This window comes from Leptinotarsa decemlineata, unplaced genomic scaffold, assembly GCF_025532065.1.
Source record: "Leptinotarsa decemlineata unplaced genomic scaffold, Ldec_3_MD MMD2_tig00001064_RagTag_RagTag, whole genome shotgun sequence".
Lineage (NCBI taxonomy): Eukaryota > Metazoa > Arthropoda > Insecta > Coleoptera > Chrysomelidae > Leptinotarsa > Leptinotarsa decemlineata.
The window spans coordinates 13,267,773-13,291,410 of NW_027412558.1; the positions used below are offsets into that span (position 1 = coordinate 13,267,773).

General features: G+C 35.3%; 1 protein-coding gene across 1 annotated transcript in view; it reads left to right on the top strand.

The window, feature by feature from the left end:
- The window catches only part of MetRS-m (Methionyl-tRNA synthetase, mitochondrial), a 58,858-nt gene that overhangs the window by 6,602 nt on the left and 28,618 nt on the right, over nucleotides 1-23,638 (top strand). The window contains exons 2-5 of the mRNA XM_074175716.1: nucleotides 2,976-3,256; nucleotides 4,088-4,322; nucleotides 5,779-6,043; nucleotides 18,306-18,517. Of these exons, the coding sequence (XP_074031817.1) occupies nucleotides 2,976-3,256; nucleotides 4,088-4,322; nucleotides 5,779-6,043; nucleotides 18,306-18,517 (993 nt within the window). The remainder of the gene's footprint in view (nucleotides 1-2,975; nucleotides 3,257-4,087; nucleotides 4,323-5,778; nucleotides 6,044-18,305; nucleotides 18,518-23,638) is intronic.

Sequence of the window (23,638 nt, forward strand, 5' to 3'; positions counted from 1 at the left end):
GGACTTTGACAATTAATAACGACCATCTTGTTGAAGCTACATCTGTCAAATCAGTTGTCATTTATTCAGTCTGTTTTGCCAAATCACCATGGTCGGATATTCGCAATATAGTATGAATTTGAGTAAAATGGTTCAGTAAACCACCGACCAACGCCCGTGTGTCGACGATATGCAAAATTTACCGAAAACATCGCCGCTGCCTGTGAGGGTGTGCAGGAGAATCCAAAGTAGTCGATTTCACGTCACTCACAATAACTCGGCTTTTGCAGACCACAACTTGGCGAATTTTGTGTCGTAAAAAATTCAACTGACCCAGGAACTGAAGGTAAACGACCATAGACAACGATGTGTGTTCGCTGAATGGGCTCTGGAGCAGTTGGCAATACAACAATTGAACAAAAAATGAAAAAAATTAAGACATTTTAAGCCAAGTTACTTCACGACGTTTCGATTGTTAGTCTTCACAAAGGTCTTCGGGTGATGACTGGACTAATTCTTCGGAGAGATGACTATTTATGGTTTATCGAGTAATTTCACTTATCTCCTCTTTCCGCTCCGGTTTAGGGGGAAATGACAGTTTGGCGGGAGTTGTTCGTTTTTCGCTTGATTATGTGGTTCTATATGTTGCGTATCTCTACATCAGCTTGGCTGAATACATTGTTGGACAACATGTAAGCGGTTTCTTCAAATTTACCCCTAAATCAGTGTTACTCCCTGAGTATGACTTCAGCTTGGGACCACTCGATGTTATGTTGATGGGTCCAAACATGCTCTGCTATTCCTGATTTTCTGTTTCTTGTGCTCGGCAATGCGAATATTCAAAGGCCTCATAGTTTCACCGATATATGATTTTCCGCACTCACAGGGTATCCGGGAAATGCATTTCTTGGAATCGCAGGTCAAGTTTTTTTAATAATAACATACTTGTTACGTTATTATTAAATTATGTTGTCATTAAGAATAAATATTGTGGACAAAGCTTGTGAAAAATGAATACAAATGTAAATATAGAAATATAAAATGTGAACATAAAACACCTACAAAGAAGTAAAGTTCAACATACACTATAGTTCAACGCCAAAATTTTGTATCAACATGGTTGTGTACAGACTTGTTTAAAAATATTATCAAAACTTATATAATAGACACATGAACATATATATAATATCACATAAATAAACACACCCTTTGCACCAGACAATCACACATTTATATCCAAACAAGAATATAAACAAAAATCTTATGTAACCTAAATTCAAATATGCACATTTTCTCACGTAAATTTATCATTATAGAACTCTTGCAAATTATAATAGGGTCTAGCCAAAAATGTTTTTACTCTTATTCTAAACATTTTGTTGGTCAAATTTCCCTGTCTTATATCTGAGGGCAAGTGATTAAACATCTCGACCCCATTGTAATAATTAGAATTCCTGGCCAAATTTGTTGAAGGAATTGACAATTTCAACGGTGTGGAACGGGTGCTATAAAATGGCATGAAGCCTCAAATAGGAATATATTTTTGTAAATGAGGCAAACCGATTCCAAAATGAACAAAGCAATCACTGTTGAAATCTTTTGCTCAACGAATTTGTGTCTGCACAAATCACGTGGTTTGGTGACCTGGTTTTCGTGAGGCTGTTCTGGATAGTGTTTCTGGATCTGAAGTAGGTTCTGATGTTGTAGTTGGACCCAATTCTTTTTATCCTTTTCGATAATCCTCTGATGTAGGGAGGTGTAAGCACTGGTTGTGGCGATTTCTCTTCCTTTCGAGGCTCTTGCTGCCTTTTAGTCAAAGTATGTTCCACCATCGCTTTGGAGTAGCCATTCCGTTGAAGATCATTTTTGATGATGTCTAGTTCCTTATCGAGACCTTCTTTCTTTTAAGGATTTCAATTCATTTTATATAATATTAGACAATGGAAGTCCGAACTAATGAAATTAAGGTGGATGATAACCAACTTGTGATGCACTGTTTGGAACCTTTGGTGTAGTAATGGATATTACTGGAGTTTTTTCCCAACAACAAACCGTTATTTTAATATCTCCACACTTGTTACGATCACCAAGTGATCATCTTCAAGAGGAAGATCAAACTCTTGATCAAAATCTTGATCTTCCTCTTGAAGATGATCACTTGGTGATCGAAACACTTGTCGAGGTATTAAAATAACGGTTTGGTGTTGGGAAAAAACTCCAGTAATATTGATAACCAACTTCTTTTGGCTTGAATTAGATGATCTGGACACCAACGACATATGGTTTCAACAGGATGGCGTTACGTGCCACACAGCTCATGCCACATTGTATATTCTTCATAAGCGACTTGATGAATGGTCATCTCACGTGGAGGTGATGTGAACTGGCCACCGAGATCGTGCGATTTGACTCCGTTAGACTCTTTCTTGTAGGGTTTTTTGAGTCTCAGGTGTATGCGAATAAACCACAAACCACAGCGGACCTAAAAGCCAACATAACTCATGTCATCGGCCAAATTCAGCCTGATGTATACGCCTAAGCCATAAAAAATTTGACGTTTTGCATGCGCTTCACCAAGAGAAGCCGTGTCGGACATTTGAACGATGTATTTCACACATAATTGCACACACACTTTGTTTCAGTTGAATTTAAAGATAGGAATCGCTTAATCAAAGACTATATAAATGTATAACATTCTTTTTTGAAATATTTATAGACTATTTATTATTATTGGTGTACCTAAATATAATTATACGTTTGAGAAAGATAATTTTCCATTCAGAAAGTAGAAGGGTTGCATTTTGTTTCTGCATTATACCTACAGAAATCCCTAAGATAGTCCAAATTTTGTACTCCTCAGACAGACTCCTGCTTAGTGAACACGAAACATTTTCACATGATGAAAATTTCAGTGTTAGGAACACAAACCACCTACTGTTAGGAACAACATTGATCTTTAAGCAATATTTTGTGATGCAGTTGCCTGTTATTTTCAGATCCTCACATCGGCCATCTTTACAGCTCTATAATCGCGGACGCTGCTCAGAGATGGCAGAGGCTGTACCAAAAAGGGGCAGACGTAAAGTTTTCAACTGGTACGGATGAACATGGATCAAAAATTCAGCGGGCCGCTAATAAAAACGACACGTCTCCGTTGGAATATTGCAACAGAATTTCTTCGCAATTTCAAAGACTGGCAAATGAATTCGATGTCGATTATACGGACTTTATTAGGACAACTTGTAATGAACACAAGAAGACTGTGGAGCTGTTTTGGGTGAGAAATAAAAAAAAGTTTATTCATAAATTTTCATAAGATCTGGTGAAAACTCTTCTTACGTGTTCTCAAAAATTCTGTGGATTATCAGTGAGGTTGAATGGGGCGGAATATTGACGTTCATTGAATTTCATGTTATCATTATCTTTCTCTATGGAAATAAATAAAAAAGGAGGTATATTTCCATACGAAGACGCTATCTATGGGATCCACATAAATTGTAATCCTCACTCTTCCAAAATATCCATTCCACCACTCTTAGTTATGAGAGGGGATGGGATCTTCCAACAGAAACATCCGAACTTTGAAAATTGATAACGGCCATTTTGTTGAAGCTACATTTGTCAAATTAGTTGTCATTTATTCAGTCTATTTTGCCAAATCACCATGGACATATAAACAACCCGTACAAATAATAAAGTTGTTTTATCAAACTGGATGTCCTGTTCGGGCAGCGTACCGCGCGCTTCGCCCATTTTACGGCCGCCATAATCGTCCTTCCGAGAGGACTATTCGCAATGTGGTAGATGGATTTGGGTCCACTGGTTCAGTAAACGATCGACCAACACACGTACGTCGACTAAATGCAAGACCTGCCGCTGTTTGTGAGAGTGTACAGGAGAATCCGAAGCAGTTGATTTCACGTCGCCCACAAGAACTTGGATTCTTCAGAGTCCAGTCCTAGAGTGTAGTTTTTTTCTCTCCGATTTTGACTAAGCTATCTAACTATTCTTTTGTGACTTCCCGCTAGGAACTAAATAATAATACCTCTCTTCTATTTTAACAAATTGAGAACTGTACAAATATATGTTATTTTATTATTATTTCCAGAAAGCCATAGAAAACAGAGGACATTTTTACCTCTCCGGCTATGAGGGATGGTATTCCGTTCAAGATGAAACTTTTTTGAGCAACTCTCAGCTCAAACAAAAACAAGAAAACGATGGCACTGAATCTTACATTTCTGCAGAAAGTGGACATCCTGTAGAGTGGACTACAGAGCAGAATTACATGTTCAAACTGAGCAACTTCAGAAATGATCTGGAATATTGGATAAATAGAAATGGTGAATATTCATCAATGAAATGATTATTGATAATTTAATAGGTATCAAACGGGTGATATCTTATATTTTATGAAAGACATCTTGCTTCATTTTCGGGAAATGCATAAACGTTTTTAAAAACTTCACGTTTACCGTGACTTCGTGAAGAACACTCGTCACAATTCACTGAAACAGTTTTTTTAAGTTTTTCAAGTTTAAAAAATATCTCACATATTTTCACATATTATTTCGCCTTTTTAATTTACCACTATTAAAAAAATAAGGTGAATATAGAAGTTTCGCGGGGTACTTACATTCAACCTCGTACATGATGTTGGATCTTTTTATAGATGTGTCTTCTAGAATTTTTCAGAACAAATTACCTGTATATGAGGTAGGGGGCCGTTCAAGTATTACCTAAGCACAATTATTATAATTATTCACCAGCAAAATTGAGCAAAGCTCTTACCGTCCCTCCCATGCTTACCTAAACATTGTTATATGAATTTTTCATTTTTCAAACGCAGACAATGTGTGGGTTGCCATATGTGTAAAAAAGTAAATAACCACTGCTGACGTAATCACTATCTAGACCCCTGCCCCCATGTCATCAAAAATAAGCAAAGCAAAGACCCGCCTCCCCTCTATAGTGCTTACGTAATACTTGAACCGCCCCTAGGTCCGAAGAGTCTGAATCCCTATAAGAGGATACCATGACATCCAAGTTCAGTTCATTTTCATTCCCACCCTTTTGGTTAACTCGTATCTAGAAGGACTTCTATTTCTGGGATACACATTCTTGGCATCTTTAAAAGCAGGGGCAAATACGAAGTCATCATTCTCAATACTCCATCTTCAATACTCCGAAGAATCTATATCTTTAACCCTAAAACGAAACTATAACCACTTATCTGGTTACTGGAATGTTTAGAAGCATTTGGAGAATTTCAGTAGAAGTAAAATAATTTTTGACTTTTCATTTGCTTAAGGTTCCAACTACACAATAACAATAGCTGTGTCTTCTTCGGAATGAGCTGCGACGTTTATATTTTGTCAGGTTTGTAACAGAATTATTTATGCCGAAACAATCTTTTGGGTAAACGGAATTGATTAAAATGTCAACATCCCACCATTTATTTTGGTAAAATGATACTGGTAATCAGCCCATTTATTTTGGTAAAATGATACTGGTAATCAGCATCTTTCTTGGAAACGGAGACGAATTTACTAAGATATTTCACTGGAAATTTCACAAGTCATCTTATACTCTCCTTACTATTCGATTCTTTCTTATTTATTTGCTTTACTTGGCATTAGTTGATTTTCTCGTTGGTTAAAATCATACCTAATGTGGGCATATGTTGTGTGTCTGTTGTGTGACCTATTGTATATAGATAATTGCAATTGTTTTGGATTTATTCTACGCCAGAGGTTCTAGCCCTATCTGTCATTAAAAATGTTTTTCCATTTTTTTTAGAAAAGGTAATTCGCCCAAAGAAATTCCAGAGAATACTACTTGATTTATTGAACCAGGAAGACGGTCTCCATGATCTGTCTGTATCTCGTCCAACTTCCAGAGTGCAGTGGGGAATTCCCGTTCCAGGAGATCCCTCTCAAACTGTATATGTTTGGCTCGATGCATTAGTAAATTACCTCACAGTTTCTGGTTATGGCAGAGATGAGACAACTTTTCAAAAATACTGGCCACCTGAAGTACATGTCATTGGAAAAGATATACTAAAGTAAGTACAGTCTTTTTATACAAAAACCTATGTCCCATACAGTTTTCAAACGTTCAGAGTTTTGTAAAAAAGCAATACACTCAAACACCCTTCGATGAAGATATTTTTTGTTGTATATTTTAAACACCTGTAAGCAAACCTATAACTTCTCGTCGTCCACTGATGGACCTCCTTTCCCTAGCTACTCGTTAAAACCTTTATTGGCCATGAAGTAATCAATGAATCTGATTCTGTATCTGCAGAGGAGATAGACAGAACGATCCAACAGTTCTTCAATTACATCTAAAGAAATGAACTTTAAATGTTCAAGCCAGTCTCGAATATATATACACAGAAGGTTGAATGGACTGACATTTAAAGTTCATTTCTTTAGATTTGTTTACTGCCAGTCTTCAAGCATATCCCACTGACTAATTGGAAAGATTTTCTTCCTTATTCAGAGGAATCGGGCAAATTTCGGATATGCAGTTGGTTAGTACCTCGTCCACTAGATGGAGTGACATTTTGTTGTTCGCTCCAACTTAGGAAGAGAAATGAAATACTCTGAAAGAATTCTGATTTTCAATACTATTGATCATGAGCTGCTTTGTGCTAAATTAAGATTTTATGGCTTTGATGAATCTTCAGTATTTCTTATATGGAATTACTTTTTAAGGCGTTCTCAAAAAATATCGAATAATGGATCATATTCATCTTCGCTTGACATACTTTTGGGAGTCCCCCAAGGGTCTATATTGGGACCTCTTCTTTTCATTATATACACAGCTGATATTCTAAAGAATATTCATAATTGTAAAGTGCAGGCTTTTGCTGATGATACACAGGTATATATCAGTTTTCGTACCGAAAATCTAGATATCACTGAAGATATTATAAACAATGAATTGAATAAAATAAAAGAAATATCCAATGAGCATAACTTAAAGATCAATCCTGACAAATCTAAAGTACTATATTTTGGAAACAGATATAATAAAATTCTTTTAAAAAATAATATGACACTGAAAATTGATAATAATATACTCAAAGCTAGTGATTCCGCTAGGAATCTTGGTTTAGTTATGGATACAGACTTACGTTTCTCTCAACATATAAGTAGTCTCGTCAGTAAAGCGTTTTTATCCCTCAAACTGATCTATAGTAATCGACACGTTTTAAGTATTAAAATGAAAAGAACCTTGTGTGAGTGTCTAGTTTTGAGTCATTTCAACTATTGCGATTTCATTTATGGTCCCTGTTTAACTAAAGATGATAGTAATCGGATACAAAAAGTGCAGAATAGTTGTTGCAGACTAATTTATGGAATACGAAAATATGACTCCATCTCCCATAAACTCAAAGAGTGCAACTGGCTGAACATGGAGAATAGACGGCAACTCCACTTGGGTTCATTCACACATGGACTCCTAAACAAGTCCAACCCACCAGCTCTATTGCATAAATTCATTCCACGTTCTAGAATACATTCAAAAAATGTCAGAAACAGATCTGCCCTGACCATGCCCCAGCACAAAACTGCGATATTTCAACGATCTTTTATTTTTAACTCCATTCGAATGTACAATCTTCTTCCTGACCAATTCAAGTTATATAACATAAATAAATTCAAATATAAATTGAAGAACTATTTATTACTCACACAATGATGTAATATAGCAAATTCTGATAATTTACTTTTTACCTTTTAATTGACTGCAATTATTCAGGCTAGTAAGTTTTCAATAATGTATATGTGATGGTGATTAACCTGTATAACTTATTTATGTTTACTCGCCACTCAATTATTTTTGTAATCCACTAAGTACAGCCATTTACTAAAATTATCGTTTACCTAACTTGTGAACTTTCTTTTTTAAATCGGGGTTCAAACCCCTGTTGGTTGAATAGAATAGCTCTGAGCTAGACTTCGCCAACACTTTCATTTCATTTGTATATCATATGTCATTTAATACAATAAAGACTTTTTTTTTTTTTTTTTTTTTTTTTTTTCACCGTAGTGTACGCTGGTCTGGCCTTCTGCATCTGTGCGGCTAAGATTTCTGCCTTAGTGCGGCAAGCCGGTATGATTTTGAGATTCGAGAGTAGAGAAGACATCATTCCACCAAGGACTCCAATACTCAGAACGACCATCTTGACAGAGTGATCTGGATAGAGTCTGCGGAGTTCGAAGAGAAAATCTCGATATTTTATCCGTTTTTCCTCCTCTTTTCTGACGATATTCGTCTCGCGAGGAGCTGAAAACTCCACGACAAATATCGTTTTGGTCTGGTGGTCGAGAAGGACTACATCAGGCTTATTAGCTTGTATGAGCCTGAGGGTGGGGAACGAATAGTTCCAATAAATTCGGCACTTCTCGTTCCCCACAACGGATTCAATATCCTCCGGAGCGTAGGGCAACACCGGTGTCTCGTCAATACCGTAAGAGTGCCGTAGATGGTAATATAGCACTCTTAGGGCCGCGTTATGTCGATGGATATAGGCCGAGACCGCATATGCTGGACATGCTGATAGCAAGTGCATTAGGGTCTCGGGCGCCTCGCGGCAGGCCCTGCACCTTGTGTCAGGAACCTCTATACCCATCACGCGACTGCGGTAGACTAAGGTGTTGAAGACACCATCCTGGCAAGCCATGATGAACCCCTCAGTTTCCGACTTCAGCCCACTCGACCTGAGAAAAGCGAACGTCAGGCGCTTTGATAAGCCAAGGTCTTCAATGTTATTGAAGAAGACCCCATGCATCGGCTTATCCCTGTATCTCCGCAGAAGTAAGGTGATCTCTGCGGCTTTTATCTGAGCTTTTTGCTGAACGGGTTCCAACTCGGTGACAGAGTTGTAGTCACCTCGTTCAGAGTCGAAAACTATACCGAGTTCATCAGCTGCTCGAGCAGCTGCCCTAAGGAGAAATGCTCCAATTCCTGCTCTCTCATGGTCACGGACCATGCAGAGAAGGGGATCCGAACTCCTGACGACTTTACAGGCTGTATCCAGTACCATTCTGTCATGTAGACACTCCAAACTCAAAAGTCCACGACCTCCCTGTTGTCGGGGGAAGTACAACCGTGGAACGGACGATTTGGGATGCAAACTCCTATAGAGATGCATCATTTTTCGGGTCCTTACGTCGAGTTGATACAGCTCCTCCCGAGTCCACTTCACTACTCCAAAGGAGTAGAGTAAGATTGGAACGGCAAGCATATTTGTTGCAGCTACTTTGTTCTTCCCCGACAGTTCCGATGACCAGATCTGTCGAAGTTTGTGCTGATACTTGTTATTATTATTATTATTATTATTATTATTAATTATGGAATATCATTGACTTTAGGTCGATGATGGCCACTATCTTGCACTGATAAGTGGCTAATGAGCCCGAACCCGGTCTGCAAGTGTGCCCGTTCCAAAATTGAAGGTCGACTCTTTCAGTTGTATTGCCAGTTGCATATGCAGGAAATTTTCTGTGAAGATTCCTGCACTGACGCCTGTCGGATATAATCCAACGCCCTTCGTGGTATTAGCCAGGAGAGTAGTTTTCTGATAGGCGTCAGTCCATTAAACCTACTGTTTAGGTATTTTCGAGCCTGGCTTGAACATTTGAAGTTCATTTCTTTAGATTTGTTTACTGCCAGTCTTCAAGCATAGCCCACTGACTAATAAGAAAGTTCTTCAATTCTCGATCCTGTCAAAAATCTAGGAGGCTAAGAGGTACAGCCTGGAAGTGACCTATCACTTCCTCAAGAGCAGCATATTTTACGAATCTGCCTTGCTTTAAATTCTTCAGCAGCAGAAGCAGAGTCTGTATTAGGAGAGGAAAACAAACTCCCTGTGCTGTACATGCTATCGCCTCTGGTGACCTGCATCATCAAACAATGATTCACAGAAACCAAAGGCAAAAAAGTCCTGCTTGACTGAATCTAAAGTCAGGTTTAACTGACTTCCGAATGCTCTTATGTGGAAAGGTTGTTGTGGTAGTTGGGGTGGGAATTTTGCACTTTGAATATTCAACAACCTCAGTATCGACCAATCAACTGAAATCTTTACAATATGCCATTGTGTCTTCCGTAGAGTTCATTCCAGAAGTTGGCCTACAGGTATCTTGAATATGCCATTATGGCTTCCACAGAGGTTATTCCAGAAGATGGCTAACAGAAATGATTCCAGAGCTGCATGACTACAGATAATAATAATAATTATAATATTCATTTGTAGTTCCTTATTACGTATAAAAACAATAAATATTCAATCTATGAAAATAATAAAAAAAAATACAAATGACGCTAGAAACAACATGCATCGGAAGGGTACCCTTCCGGTACAACATGTACGGGAAGGGTACTGTTGATCTCAGTTCTAGCCTTGAAGAAAAGAAAACTGAACAAGAGAAAAAACAAAGAAAAAATAAAAAAAGAGGAAGGAGAGAGAGAGAGAGAGAAAGAGGGAGAGAAAACATGTTAAATGTTATCACTGAAAATAATTTTTCACAATTATAAAATCTATGAAATCAGTGATCACCTGAAAGGACCAGGAGACCGTCTTCTGGTTGATGGATACAGTTAGTACCCTGCAGAAATGAGAGAGCATCTCCTTGAAATGCGTCACCTACTTTCCAAGCCACATATTTGTGTTGTTTACCTATCTGAATCAGGTTGTCGTAGATTGTGATCCGATCAGGTCTACACTAGATTGAAAAAATGTAACATAATCTGTCAACCTTGGAGTGGATAATTTTTCACGAGGTTATTCAGGCCCTGGTAATAAAGCACATACTCAATACCTACTCCGTCGCGGACTGGATTAGATTTTCAGCATTTAGCAGAACCCCACGTTTGCCATCTGACCTTGAAGATCACTCAGCAAATAAAAAATCGGCTTCAAATAAGCTGGTTTATTCGGTTAAATCTCGATAGGAGTGGATCCCAGTAAACCACCATGGGTTGCAGTGAAGGGTCGAATTTAACGACTCAGTTCAATCCTACCTACGTACTCCATGCTTTGATACATAATGAATAGGGCAAGGAAAATATCGCACGAAAAAAAAAACGAAAAAACTTGTGAAATGTCGAAGTATTTTCAGCGTCAACATCGGAGCGATCGCAGAAGAATTGTCAGTGGTAAACTTCTAGAATGCATGATGTTATTATGGGAAATCACAATTGTAACGGAAATAACGTTCGAAAAAATCGAAAAATCAACTTGATCTTCATACCTAACCAATATTTTATATTTATCATATAGTCAGGTGTATTTTCTATGAGATAAGTTCTTCACCATTCTTCATAAGTATATCATCTACATAATACAAGTTCAGAAATAATAATTCTGTGAAAACACTCACTCCCTTGCAAGTTTTGTCTTCTGAGGGTTGCCGTTCATAAGAAGGTAACAACTGGTTGACGGAAAAACATATTTTAACAGTTTCTTAGTAGATTTGTCGCCCTTTGATATATAATAATACGTATAATGAGATAATTTAATTATTGATTTGACTGCGGTTTATTGTACGAAGTAAACACGATGACACTTGCGTATGATGATAGATAGATAGATTTATTTGACTGTTTTACAATAAGTTTACAGTATGTCATATATCAAAAATGGTCATAGAGAGACGTTGTATATATAAATCAATAAAAAACTTTTTGTTACATTTGGTTTTAAAAGGACAGCACAATATAGTATAACGTACACATTAAAAATATGTTGTAAAGTAACATACTTCACAAATATGAATATATCAGTGAAGGATTATTGTTCAATATATTATTCAATAGACTATTAACTATTTAAAAATTCATTAATACTATAAAAACAGTGATCTAAAAGTACATTTGTAATAGCCAGAATTTTTCAGTAATCGCATCTCTGAAGTCAACTTGTTGTAAAGTTTCAAATTTATGGAGAGAGGTTATCAGGCGTATGGCCTTTTTTTGAGACCTGAAAATTTTTGCGGCATGGCAGGAGTTACCCCATAATATTGTGCCATAACTAATTCGGGAGTGAAATAAACCAAAATATGTATTTCTCAAAATTTCTGGATTAACAATACATCATAGCCTTCTTAGAACAAACAAGATACTGGATAGACTTTTGTTTAAATTTTCTGTATGCATGTACCAATTAAGAGAGTCATCGATTGTAATACCAAGAAGTTCACAATGTGCACCTGTTGTATAGTTGTTGTTTGTTGAAATGATGAATTTTTGAGTCTTCTGATCATTTAATTGCATGAAGTTGGCGGAAACCCAATTTTTTGCATTGTGAATGGATTTATCTGCCATTTGTAAAAGTGTAGATAGATTTGTAGAGGTGTTGATAAAAGAAGTATCGTCAGCAAAGAGAATAAATAGTAGAAGTATTATTAGTAGTATGTAGACAGATGTCGTTTATATATATGATGAACAATAACGGTCCAAGTACCGAGCCTTGGGGAACTCCATATTTGGTGGTTATATCCAAAACTTTTATGTAGTGTGTATCTAAACAAATTGAAGATGGGAGTTTCGACTATTTGAAGTTTTCAATGGTGTTTTTTTTTTGTCCTGATATGTTTTTTAATTGTGATCACATTTTACGAATTCTAGGAATCTTAAGAATGTTATTGTCGCTTCAGCAATCTAACTGTTAGTTTCGTGGGTTTATTTTATTTATTATAATTTGTTCAGTTGCATTCATAATAGATATACGACCGATTTGAACCAAAAATAAACACAGGAAAGGTGCACTATGTCAGGCGCGTAGTAAAGACGTGAATTTTGATTATTTTTGGCAGCCCTGGAAACAAAGATACTATTTGATAAGTTCCGGTGATCAAAGGAGACTGACTGTCAGTGACAAAAAGCGTTGTTGATATTTTACGCAGTTCAGTCGTTGAATATTTTTGAATAAATTTGTCAGAGTTATTGCAGTCTTAGAGTTTCACCCAATTTTCACGAACATAAAAAGTACCCTGTAATTCCCCTACAAATTCAACAAATGTGCCCAGTTTCAATAAATGTGATACGTATCGTTCATTTATAGATTCTCAGAAATTGTAACAAACGGCTCAATACTTAGGAATGGTGGGTACGATTTTCATAAATGAACAAATGTTGATTGCGGAATTGAGAGACTAATCAAATGTTTGTGTTTTTCAATTTAATTAAAAAAAGTTATTATTGTCCCGGCTGCGAGTGATGGCACTGTAGGTACTAATTCTTTTATTAAAAAGCACTAAGAATGATACCTTTTTACGTAAATTTTGTCCAACCTTGATATCTGTTTTAGAGTTAGGAGGGGGAAGGCGTTTTACGTATGTATTATAAGTATATAAGAAGGTTTTGTGGTTCATTATTGTTTTTTAACGATAAACATTCATCAAATTCTTTCGTGGCTGAACCATAAAGATAAACTATTCCGTTCATGGGTATGTTTTCTCATTAGTTTTTGAAATTAATCCTAGTCACGAACATTTCTAAAATGACGGAGTGTCTAAAATCATCTAGATAATTTGAATTTTGCTACCATTCATCATACTTCCGATGTGTTTGGCAAGTTATTACAAACCATATTTCAAACAGGAGTCTGGGTATGAAGGGGATGGGTACACGCAAGGGATAATAATAGTAATATATTTATCATCCACCCGATACTCAAAAAATGAATAGGAAATATGAATACAGACAATAAGAGACTATACACTAAATTGTTTCTTGGAAATATCACATATCATAGTAATATGGATGTAATATAGTGTATAATCAAATTTTATTGCTTGAGACTTATTACAACCATGGAAATCTTCACTAAGTGAAATAGGTTGAGAAAAAATCGTGATGAGTTGAAACTACAGAGAGTAGATTTCACAGTAAGTAAGGAGAAAAAAGAGTACAGCTTGACAAATCTAGTGGTGCCTCTGATATGCGCGAACGATAAAGAGAGATGGCAACTGTCCACTACTAACTTTTATCAGGAATAACAATTGGGGGAAATAATTTTGGCTCAAATAAATTCGGCAAATGTTGACAACTAGACATATACCGCTAGGGAACGGTAACCTCAAATCTTCCTTTTGTGCGGGGAGCAGTGTGTAGAAACTGAAATAGTCCAATCTGACTATTTGACACTGAAGTCAGGGGTACCTTAGGGCTCTATTCTGGGCCCGTTGCTTTTTTCTATATACACTCTGAATTTGATCAAATCTCTGAAGTTATGCAAGATTCACGTCTATGCAGATGACACCCAAATCTACTACAGTTTTCCTCCCTCCTTCCTAGTGGATAATGCTTGTGAAATTATAAATGAGGAATTAGCGACTTTCATTGATTCAGCTTCTGATCACTGCTTATTCATCAACTGTACTAAATCAAAATTATTATTGTTTGGTTCTGCGTATAATCGTGCCAAAATGCAGCAAATAAAAGTTGAAATCAAAGATGATTTCTTAACTGTAGTAAATGAAGCCAAAAATTCAGGAGTCATCTTAGACTCGGATCTAAGATTCTGTTTAAAAAATCTGTTTTTCCGTTAATCAGCTGCCGCCCCCATACGAACGACATCTCTCAGAAGTTGGGAAACTTGTGCGAGCTAAGGACTAACGAGGTCTTACCTTTTAACGTGTGATTCCTAACACGGAATTCGAAAAACATATCAGCTCATTAAAATTGATTTATGGGAATCGGCAATTTTTTCCAAGAAGTGTTAAAATAATATGTGAAACATTAGTTTTGTCAAATTAAAATTTTGCGGATTCGTTTTATGGTCCAAATCTGACTACTGTTTACAATAAAAATAATCAGAAAAATTGATATATGACATAAAAAAGTTTCAAAGAATATCACACAAATTGCTTGAAATATGATGGTTGGTTATGGAACTTAGAATAATTCATCATGCAAATTCATTATATCATCAAATTATCCTATCAAAAATTCCTATATATCTCTGTAGAAAAATAACTTTCAGAACGAATGTGCCCAATTCGAATTTGAGATTCGGAGGATTGTTATCTCCACCGGCATTTGAAACGGAAATATTCAGACGTTCCTTTACATATCAAATTAATAAATTGCGCAACTCCATTCCTAAATTCTTGCAAAAACTCAGTATTACAAATTTTGAGTCAAATTATAAAATTTCCTACTTGAAAAATAAAAGTCAGTTTTATCTTAACGTGCTCTCCAGTACCCTCTTGCAACCTTACTATAGCTATTAATGTAAGTTATGTATTTTATATACAGGGCTATTCAAATTCGTTTCTGTACATGGGGATCTCATAAACGATAAGAGATATAGTGTCGGTTGAATTATAGCAAAGTTGCGTATTTTAGAAACCTATTCAATGATGTGAAGAAATCGAATACAGCTCTTTTGGTTCTGGAGATATACAGGAAAAACAAAAAAACCCCAAATGGTAGCAATAATAGCATCTGAAACGAACACTATAATCATAATGAAAATTCAAATGAAGTGAGTAATTTATATACACGAAAAAATTAATGGCGCAATATATGTTCGAATTGGAGTCCATTCATTTCGAGACAAATAATGGAACAATAAGATGGTCTGCAAGATCACCAGATCTTACTATTTTGGACTATTTTCTATGGGGGACTTTTAAAAATAGGATTTACGCTGGCAGAGAGATAGAAAACGTGGAAGACTCAAGATTGAGGATTTTGACTGATTTCACAACAATGCAGCAAATAAGTGTATTAAGGGCAATAAATAATATGAAAAATCGAGTTTGAAAATGTCTCGAAATGGAAGGACTCCAATTCGAACATTTATTGCGCCATTAATGTTTTTATTGCTATCATTTCTTGTTCTGCTTATTAAAACACATATAATATATTTTTGATATAGATATGTTTCAAATAATAAAAGGTTTTCTTATTCGAAGTTTATTGTAGAAAACGCTCAGAGCAATGGAAAAAATATGAATAGGTACCTAAAAATGAAAAAAAAACTCTCGAAAAACTCTACGATACATAGGGAGATGTGAAAGTTGCTATTATGTTTTTATTCAACTCAGTCAACCAATTTCCAGGGCCGTAATTCAAAAGGGAATAATTCACACAATTTTAATCGAAACATCCCGAAATATAAAATTGAATTTGATTTCTCAGTATGAAGTGAACGTCAACGATTCAAAAACTATAACAAAAAACAGGTCCGTATTTAAAAATTTAAAGATGGGGGTGGCCCAAGTCAGATGACACCCTGTATAAAAGATTCATGGATATATTCTGAGAGCCCACATCAAGTTCCAATAGCAAAATGTGGACAGATTTTCAATATGTCTGCGAATAAAGAAGATATAGGCAAAACATTATTTGGGATTTTTTGGTTTTTCCTGTATATCTCCAGAACTAAAAGAGCTATATTAGATTTCTTTACATCATTGAATAGGTCTCTAAAATACACAACTTTGCCACAATTTAACCGACACTCTATCTCTTATCGTTTACGAGATCCCCATGTACAGAAACGAATTTGAATAGCCCTGTATATTGTCTATACTCACTACATTTTTATTATTGAGGAAAATATGCTTTATAGAGTTAAGAGGGAGAACATATTCCTGATGAAGTAAGTGATTGCTTCATTGGAGAAAATCAACTTCGCTCTTTATTTTCCAACTTTCTTTGTGGAAAATAATAAAGACGTATTATTATTATTATTATATAATCGCAAATGATAGAAACGTACATTATCATTAGAGATGAATGAATTAAGGGAAAGTGGATACTGGATAAACTTTCAACTCACAATTTTGTTTCAAAATTGCTGAACCCTCTGAATCGCCCAGGAATTGTTGAGTCAACGGCGATCCAGATTTATTTGAAAGGGACATAACTGGTGACGAATCATGGGTATATGGTTATGACATCGAAACCAACCATGGTCGTACGGTGAATAAGGAGTATTATCTTGATGTTATGAGCCGCTTGCTAAAGGCAATACGAAGAAAACGTTCGCTATTGTGGAAAAACAATTCATGGCTTTGACATCACGATTATGCACATACTCACTCGCCATCGCTTGTTCGTGATTTTTTGGCAAAAAACAACATCGTAATCATGCCACAGCCATCATATTCACCAGATTTGGCTCCCTGCGACTTTTATCTGTTACCAAGATTGGAAAGACCCTATAAAAGGTGGTGTTTTGCTACGATTGAGGAGCTAAAACTTGAATCGCTGAGAAAGCTCAAGGACATACCAAAATAATTTTTATGAATGAATCGAAGAGTTTTGTATTAAAGTGTATAATAATAATAATAATAATAATAATAATGATAATAATAATAAATGGGCTTTATTCATTGACATAAATCATTTATAAAGAAGAAGTAGATACAAAAATCAATGAAAGGGCGATGTTCATCCGAGGCTGTTTTACAACCCAACCTAGGGGACAGGTAGCATGTATTATATAGAAATATAAAAATAATTACCTAGTATACATTGATAAGAAACAAAAAAAAAAACAAAATAAAGACTATAAATTCCAAAGTAAATATTAAAAATCTATTTAGCTTAAATAAAATAAAATATATAGCAAAACATACACAAAAGTGAGATAATGGGACAACCATATGAGCAAGGCATAACATGAATATATCATCTATCCAGAAGACTTCATTTATGTTTTCAATTTTATTTTGAAGTTCTGTCTGAATTCACTGGGCAGAGCCTTATATTGTTTGATAGAGTTGTAAATAAAACTACGAGCAATAATAAAAGTGTGACGGTTTCGTGTATTCGAATTATTCTGAGATATAAAAGTTTTATATTTTTCATAAATATAATTTGGCTTTTTGTAAATGAGGAATTTATGTGTATTGACGAGTAGGTGAAGCTGCTAGATTTTAGCAACCTGACTCCTCGAACTATGGTTGAATTTTCTCACACCATAAGAAAGACGAATGCAATTGTTTTGTATTTTTGTAAGCGATTTACATCAATTTGTATCAAAGCAGGCCCGTAGATTATATCTTTCTTATTGCAAAGCGCTTTCGACTAGTGGTCACTCGTCAGGCAACAGGAAGTATCGAAAAACAAGTACATTGTAACACTTGATTTGTATAAAACTAATAAGTCTAAAAACCAACGAAATGTTAGATATTGAGGCAATGTGGTTCGGTCAATATTTTCAGATAAAATGAAAGTTCATCAAATTTTTTTAACAGACCTCATATCTACAATTGCCCCTTTATTGAACATTTCATTTCCTCAATTTTTGAATACTTGTTTGGTAACAAGATGCCTCTTTAAATTTTTTATTCCAGATTTCATGGTATCTACTGGCCTGCATTCTTGATGGCTGCTAATTTGGAACCACCTAAATCATTATTCTGCCATTCTCATTGGACGGTGGATAGCGAAAAGATGTCGAAATCGAAAGGAAATGTAGTTTGTCCTTTCGAAAGGGCGACGACTTATACAACCGATGGATTACGTTACTTTTTACTAAGGGAAGGAGTGGCGCATAGTGATGGAAGTGAGTTTTGAGAAAGTAATTAATTTTGACAGGCTATGATTTGTAGACTATTGGGCCTCTGGCTCAAATTGGAATAAATCAGTCTGCTGTTTGAAAATAAACTGAAAAATTGTAAAATACACCAGGAATGTTAGGATTTACATCTCGGAATGAATGATAGTCAGATATAATATATTATAATAGGTATATTATGAACTTGTATAAACTTTTATTTTGAAACATGTCTCAAAACATATTTATCGTAGGGTGTCCAAGGTCAAAAAATCGATTTCTTACACATCTATTGCGAATATCTCGTCTTCTATGCGGTTCGCGAAAGGTCGAACCGCAGACCGCCAAATATTGTAATGTGTTCTATACCAAGTATAAATTCTTGAATATAAAAAGAACGCTGAAGAAAACATTGCAGTGTTTGTATGTAAAATTTCTCGTCGATACTTGGAACGAATTTGCTACAAGATTCCAAGATTTTACAGAGGGGGCAAACTATTTCCGTTCCCTGAATCGTCATTTGAAGTTGATGTGACGGCAGAATGGACAGATGTGGCTGCCAAGTTGTTTAATCTGTCAAAGCCATCACTTCAAATAGAGATAATTGACTTACATGAATATGTGTCTTTGCAAATGTACGAAACAGTATCCACTGAGAAATTTTGGGCCAAACATGTTCCAAAAAAATATGGAAATTGCTAGAAATCAGCTATAAATTTGACCACTATGTTTAGCTCGACATACGTATGTGAAACATCTTTCTCCAAGATGAATTTAAAATGAAAAAAAAAACAAATATCCTTCTAGATTTACGGGTGCCCACCCAGAAGATACACTTCGAATTTAATAAATTGATGGATGTAGCTGTTACTACGTGGTAGGAGATCATGATGAAAAGAGAAATGAAAATGGTAAAAATGGTAAAAAACATAGAAATTTTCATTTCTCTTTTCATCACTTCGAATTTACTGCTCCTCTCTAGAACCAAACTATAAAAAACTGGCTCAAGACCGTCGGTGTAGTTTCTCACATTAATTTTAGGTCTTGTGTTTTATAATTCAGAATTTGATTTGAAACCAAAATAATGAATAACTTAATTATCATCAGTTGTATCCTTAAACTACTTGCCGACCCCTTATTCAGAGTATCATTCGAGGTCAACCTGCAGTCCCGATTGAAAACACGCCATACACGTCAAGATGCTGTCTTAGAAAACGTCCATGTTGAAGATAATTTAGTGGAAAAAGGTTCAAAGGTTTAGTGGAAAATGCGTTCAAAATACGAGGATTGTTTGTAATACAGAAGTGAATTTACCTGGTCCAAATGTTAGTTCCAGCAATACAGGAAATGGTGGAATACACATGATTTGTCACAATTGTACAATTAATTATAATTTCAAATAATTTTCAAGCGTATTTCCAATCACGTATAGTCAGTGGGCATACATGCAGTTGGTTACCTCGTTCACAGGTAGATGGAGCGACGACAAACCTGTTGTTTGTTGTAGTCTTCAGCTTAGTTCGAGGAATGATACTCTGACGGAATTCGATTTTCAATTATCGGAAATCATCGACTTTATGTTGATGATATACACTACCTTGCACTGATGAGTGGTCAAACAGCCCGAAACCGGTCTGCAAGTGTGTTCCAATAATTGAAAATCTATTGCGACAGTTGTATCGCCAACAGCATATGCAGGAATAACTTCTGTGAAGAATCCTGCACTGACGGATATAATCCAACGCCCTTCGTGGTATTAGCAGGGGAGTAGTTGTTTTCTGATAGGTGTCAGTCCAGTAACCTACTGTGTAGGGTGTTGAGAGTGGTCTGAACGAATTGTTCTTTTAGATAATTCGTATTTCCAATGTTCAATTTCCTACTTCTAGTTGATAATTGAGTTAACAAAAGTTTCTGTGAATATCTTTAAAATTATAGAATTGTTCTCATTATTTACCTAGGTGTTTTTTATTATCATTATTTACCAAGGGTGAGAAATATTAATTCTCGTTAGGTGAATGGAGTAAATAATAACAGTTTCTCAGGTTAGTAGTTAAAAAACAGTATTATTTACAGCTCACGCGTTTTATTTAAAGTCACATTTAAAGTTCTTGCTAGTGTTTAATATATTATAATATATTTGTAACAGAATTCAATTGTATCTATACCTATTGTTCATAATGAAACTTCTTCGAAATTTAAATAATTATGTTATGCTATTTGGTTGAAAAAAATCGTGTTAAAACTTTCAACACTAGTGTAAACGCTACGTTGAAAACATCATCATTTTTTAATACTCTTGAGAAACAATAAAAATGTCGCTTTCAATAACAGTTGTACAAAAATACCATTTGATACATTTATGAACGTTGAAATTCAAAAAATAATAAGAACTACAAGTTCTAATAATAATTTTCTTCTTCTTCATTGTCTTCCAGTCGCTGTAAAACTTCAAATTCTCGTCTTCAACGACATTTGTTGGATTTCGGGGTCAAATTTACCGTCTTCATTGATATTACTCTGAGGTGAAGCACTAAGACAAGCTTGCCCATTACACTGGCCACAAGTTAAAGATCATTGCAACCCTTCTTTTCTGTATCCACATCTCAAACTTGTAACGTTTTTTTTGTTCAGAGTATAACGCGAACTATTTTATGAAATTACCTGTATACATGTCATATTCGATCACGATCAATTCATTTTGTACTGTCCTAGTGATGCTTTTTACTGATAGGCGCCACCAGCCAAGAATGAATTCGAACCTAATATTTATCATATATAATGTTGTTTATACCTAGAACATTCCAAGTTCTACCTGTCTCTATTAGATGGCACACGATTTCACTCTTACGAATCCCAAACTCCATTTCTGTCCTCTGAAAATATTTTTGAATATTGTGGATAGTTACCAAGGCGATGTGATATGATAAGCGGCTTTGCCTCTCTCTGCCTCAGCAAATTGCGTTTATGCATTATTTCTTAATTGGATTTGTTATGCTGTATGGCTATTGCTTTTTCATCACTTTGTAGATCATTTAATAGTAGGTTTTATACCTATTTGAAATAGAAACCTTTCTTTACTGGGGTAAGTTTTTTTAGTCCATAGTTTTATTATAATTTCATTTGCTTTAAAAAAAAGGGGAATTGGCCTATTTTCCAATCACGTGAAAATTTATTCCTAATTCTCTCGCAGGGTTTCTTCTGGAGAGTACCAACTCAGCCAGCTGAGAAAAGCTTCCGACTTCAGAATTTGTTATATAATAAGTTTGATCGACTCCAGTATCCGAATCACCTTCGTCAGCCGAATCCGAAGTATTGGTACTAATTGGCAGAATCATATATCTACATTTCCTGAGAACTCCTCTACTCTATATTCATGTAACAGTGGAACAATTTTTTTATAAGAGCACTGCCTACAAGTTGTCGTCATCTCTTTAGGACATTGCCAAGAACTCCAAGCACCATCATACATCGAGGGAAATTAAGGCCAGATTTTTGATATTTCCTGATTCATTATTTTTTTATTTGATTACCGATTATTAGATGATATTATTATTTTCTCCTCCTTAACTGATAATGAAAAATTATTGGCCCTGATATATTTATCACGTGCAATTCATTTAAAATAATCACTTTGAAGAATCAATCTTATTTTTTTTACAGCGAGTCATTATAAGATTCACACTTGTTACGCTGAACATAGTACTATGAACGGGCGAGTTATGTAATATAAATGTTGATCATATATAACTTAGATTCTCCTAAACATTTGATTATTTAGAGAAAAATGAGACTTCACTATGAAATAGAATTAATTATATGTGTTATTGATGACTTCTTTATTTTACGGTAATTCATGATCACTTTAATGAAATGAATAAAAACGCTTTTGTCGAATTACTATTAGTTATACTATTAGTTATAGGACCGGTTTCGGTCGTATAAATAAAGTCAACTAGTGGTAATTAGACAAAAGTGTACGAAAAATGGCTTTCACGGATCGATTTTTTTATTCATGTTATTAAAAATAATTAATTATATGTTGCAAAACATTGTTACGAATCTGAGAAATGTATTTGAATGGAAAACTATGCATTCAAAATAAAACGCGATGTTACTTTACTAAAGTGCCCTAGCCTAAGCTCCACGGTTTTTCACAATTTAGAAGTCTCTGACCTACCTTATATACATAACCTTGAGATTATCGAATTCCGTTTCGAGACTTTACGAATGAATGAAAGAACTTTAATAGAACATTCAGATCTATTCGAGAGCGAGTACGGAATAATTTTCCAATACTCGGAGAGGAGAGAGATTTTGGTTTATTGGCGTACCGTTGTGAATTAAATTGGTGGATAATGTTTTATTCTGAAGGTGACACGAAATTATCTCTATTTACTGTACTGAGTGTAATTTTTCTGAGAAACATCGAGGGCACGTTATTCTCATAAAGTAATAACTGGAAACGTGTTAGGAATCACACGTTAAAAGATAAGACCTCGTTAATCCCTAGCTCGCACAAGTTTCGACTTCGGGGGTTATCGTTCGTAGGGTTGCGACAGCTGGTTAACTGAAAAACATATTCCAAACAGAATAACTGGCAAAGTTTCATTATTGACTTACAGGTGTCGGTCTTAGCTGAAGAAGTTTGGCTATGAGTATATAATTGACATAGGTAATTACAAAACTAAACCAACATTCTCCAATTCACCTACGGCTCAGCTTCTCAGGTTGTTGTATGAGAACTTCATGTTTTTGTCAGACCAATACCGACAGTTATGATGATTTATAATCACTTTCATGAAAACCAAAGATTCATCTGAAGAATAGGTATGCAACAACAATTTTTAGTTATTTATCATGTTTTCACTTATACATCCTAAAATTTCAAACAAGCAAAAGAGGAATTTTATACGGGTGGAATTTATGTCATTTTAAAACACTTCTGAGGCTACGAGTTTAGCAATATATTTCTGGTTATCATGCTCATTTGGGTTTTAGCCATTGAATAACTGTGCTGTAATATTAACGCACCTGTCATTTTAATAATAGTTAAAAATTCATATTTATTCCACTTCTAGGCAGCTCAGTGTATTTCAAATACTGTCCAAATATTGAGAGCTACTAAACGTA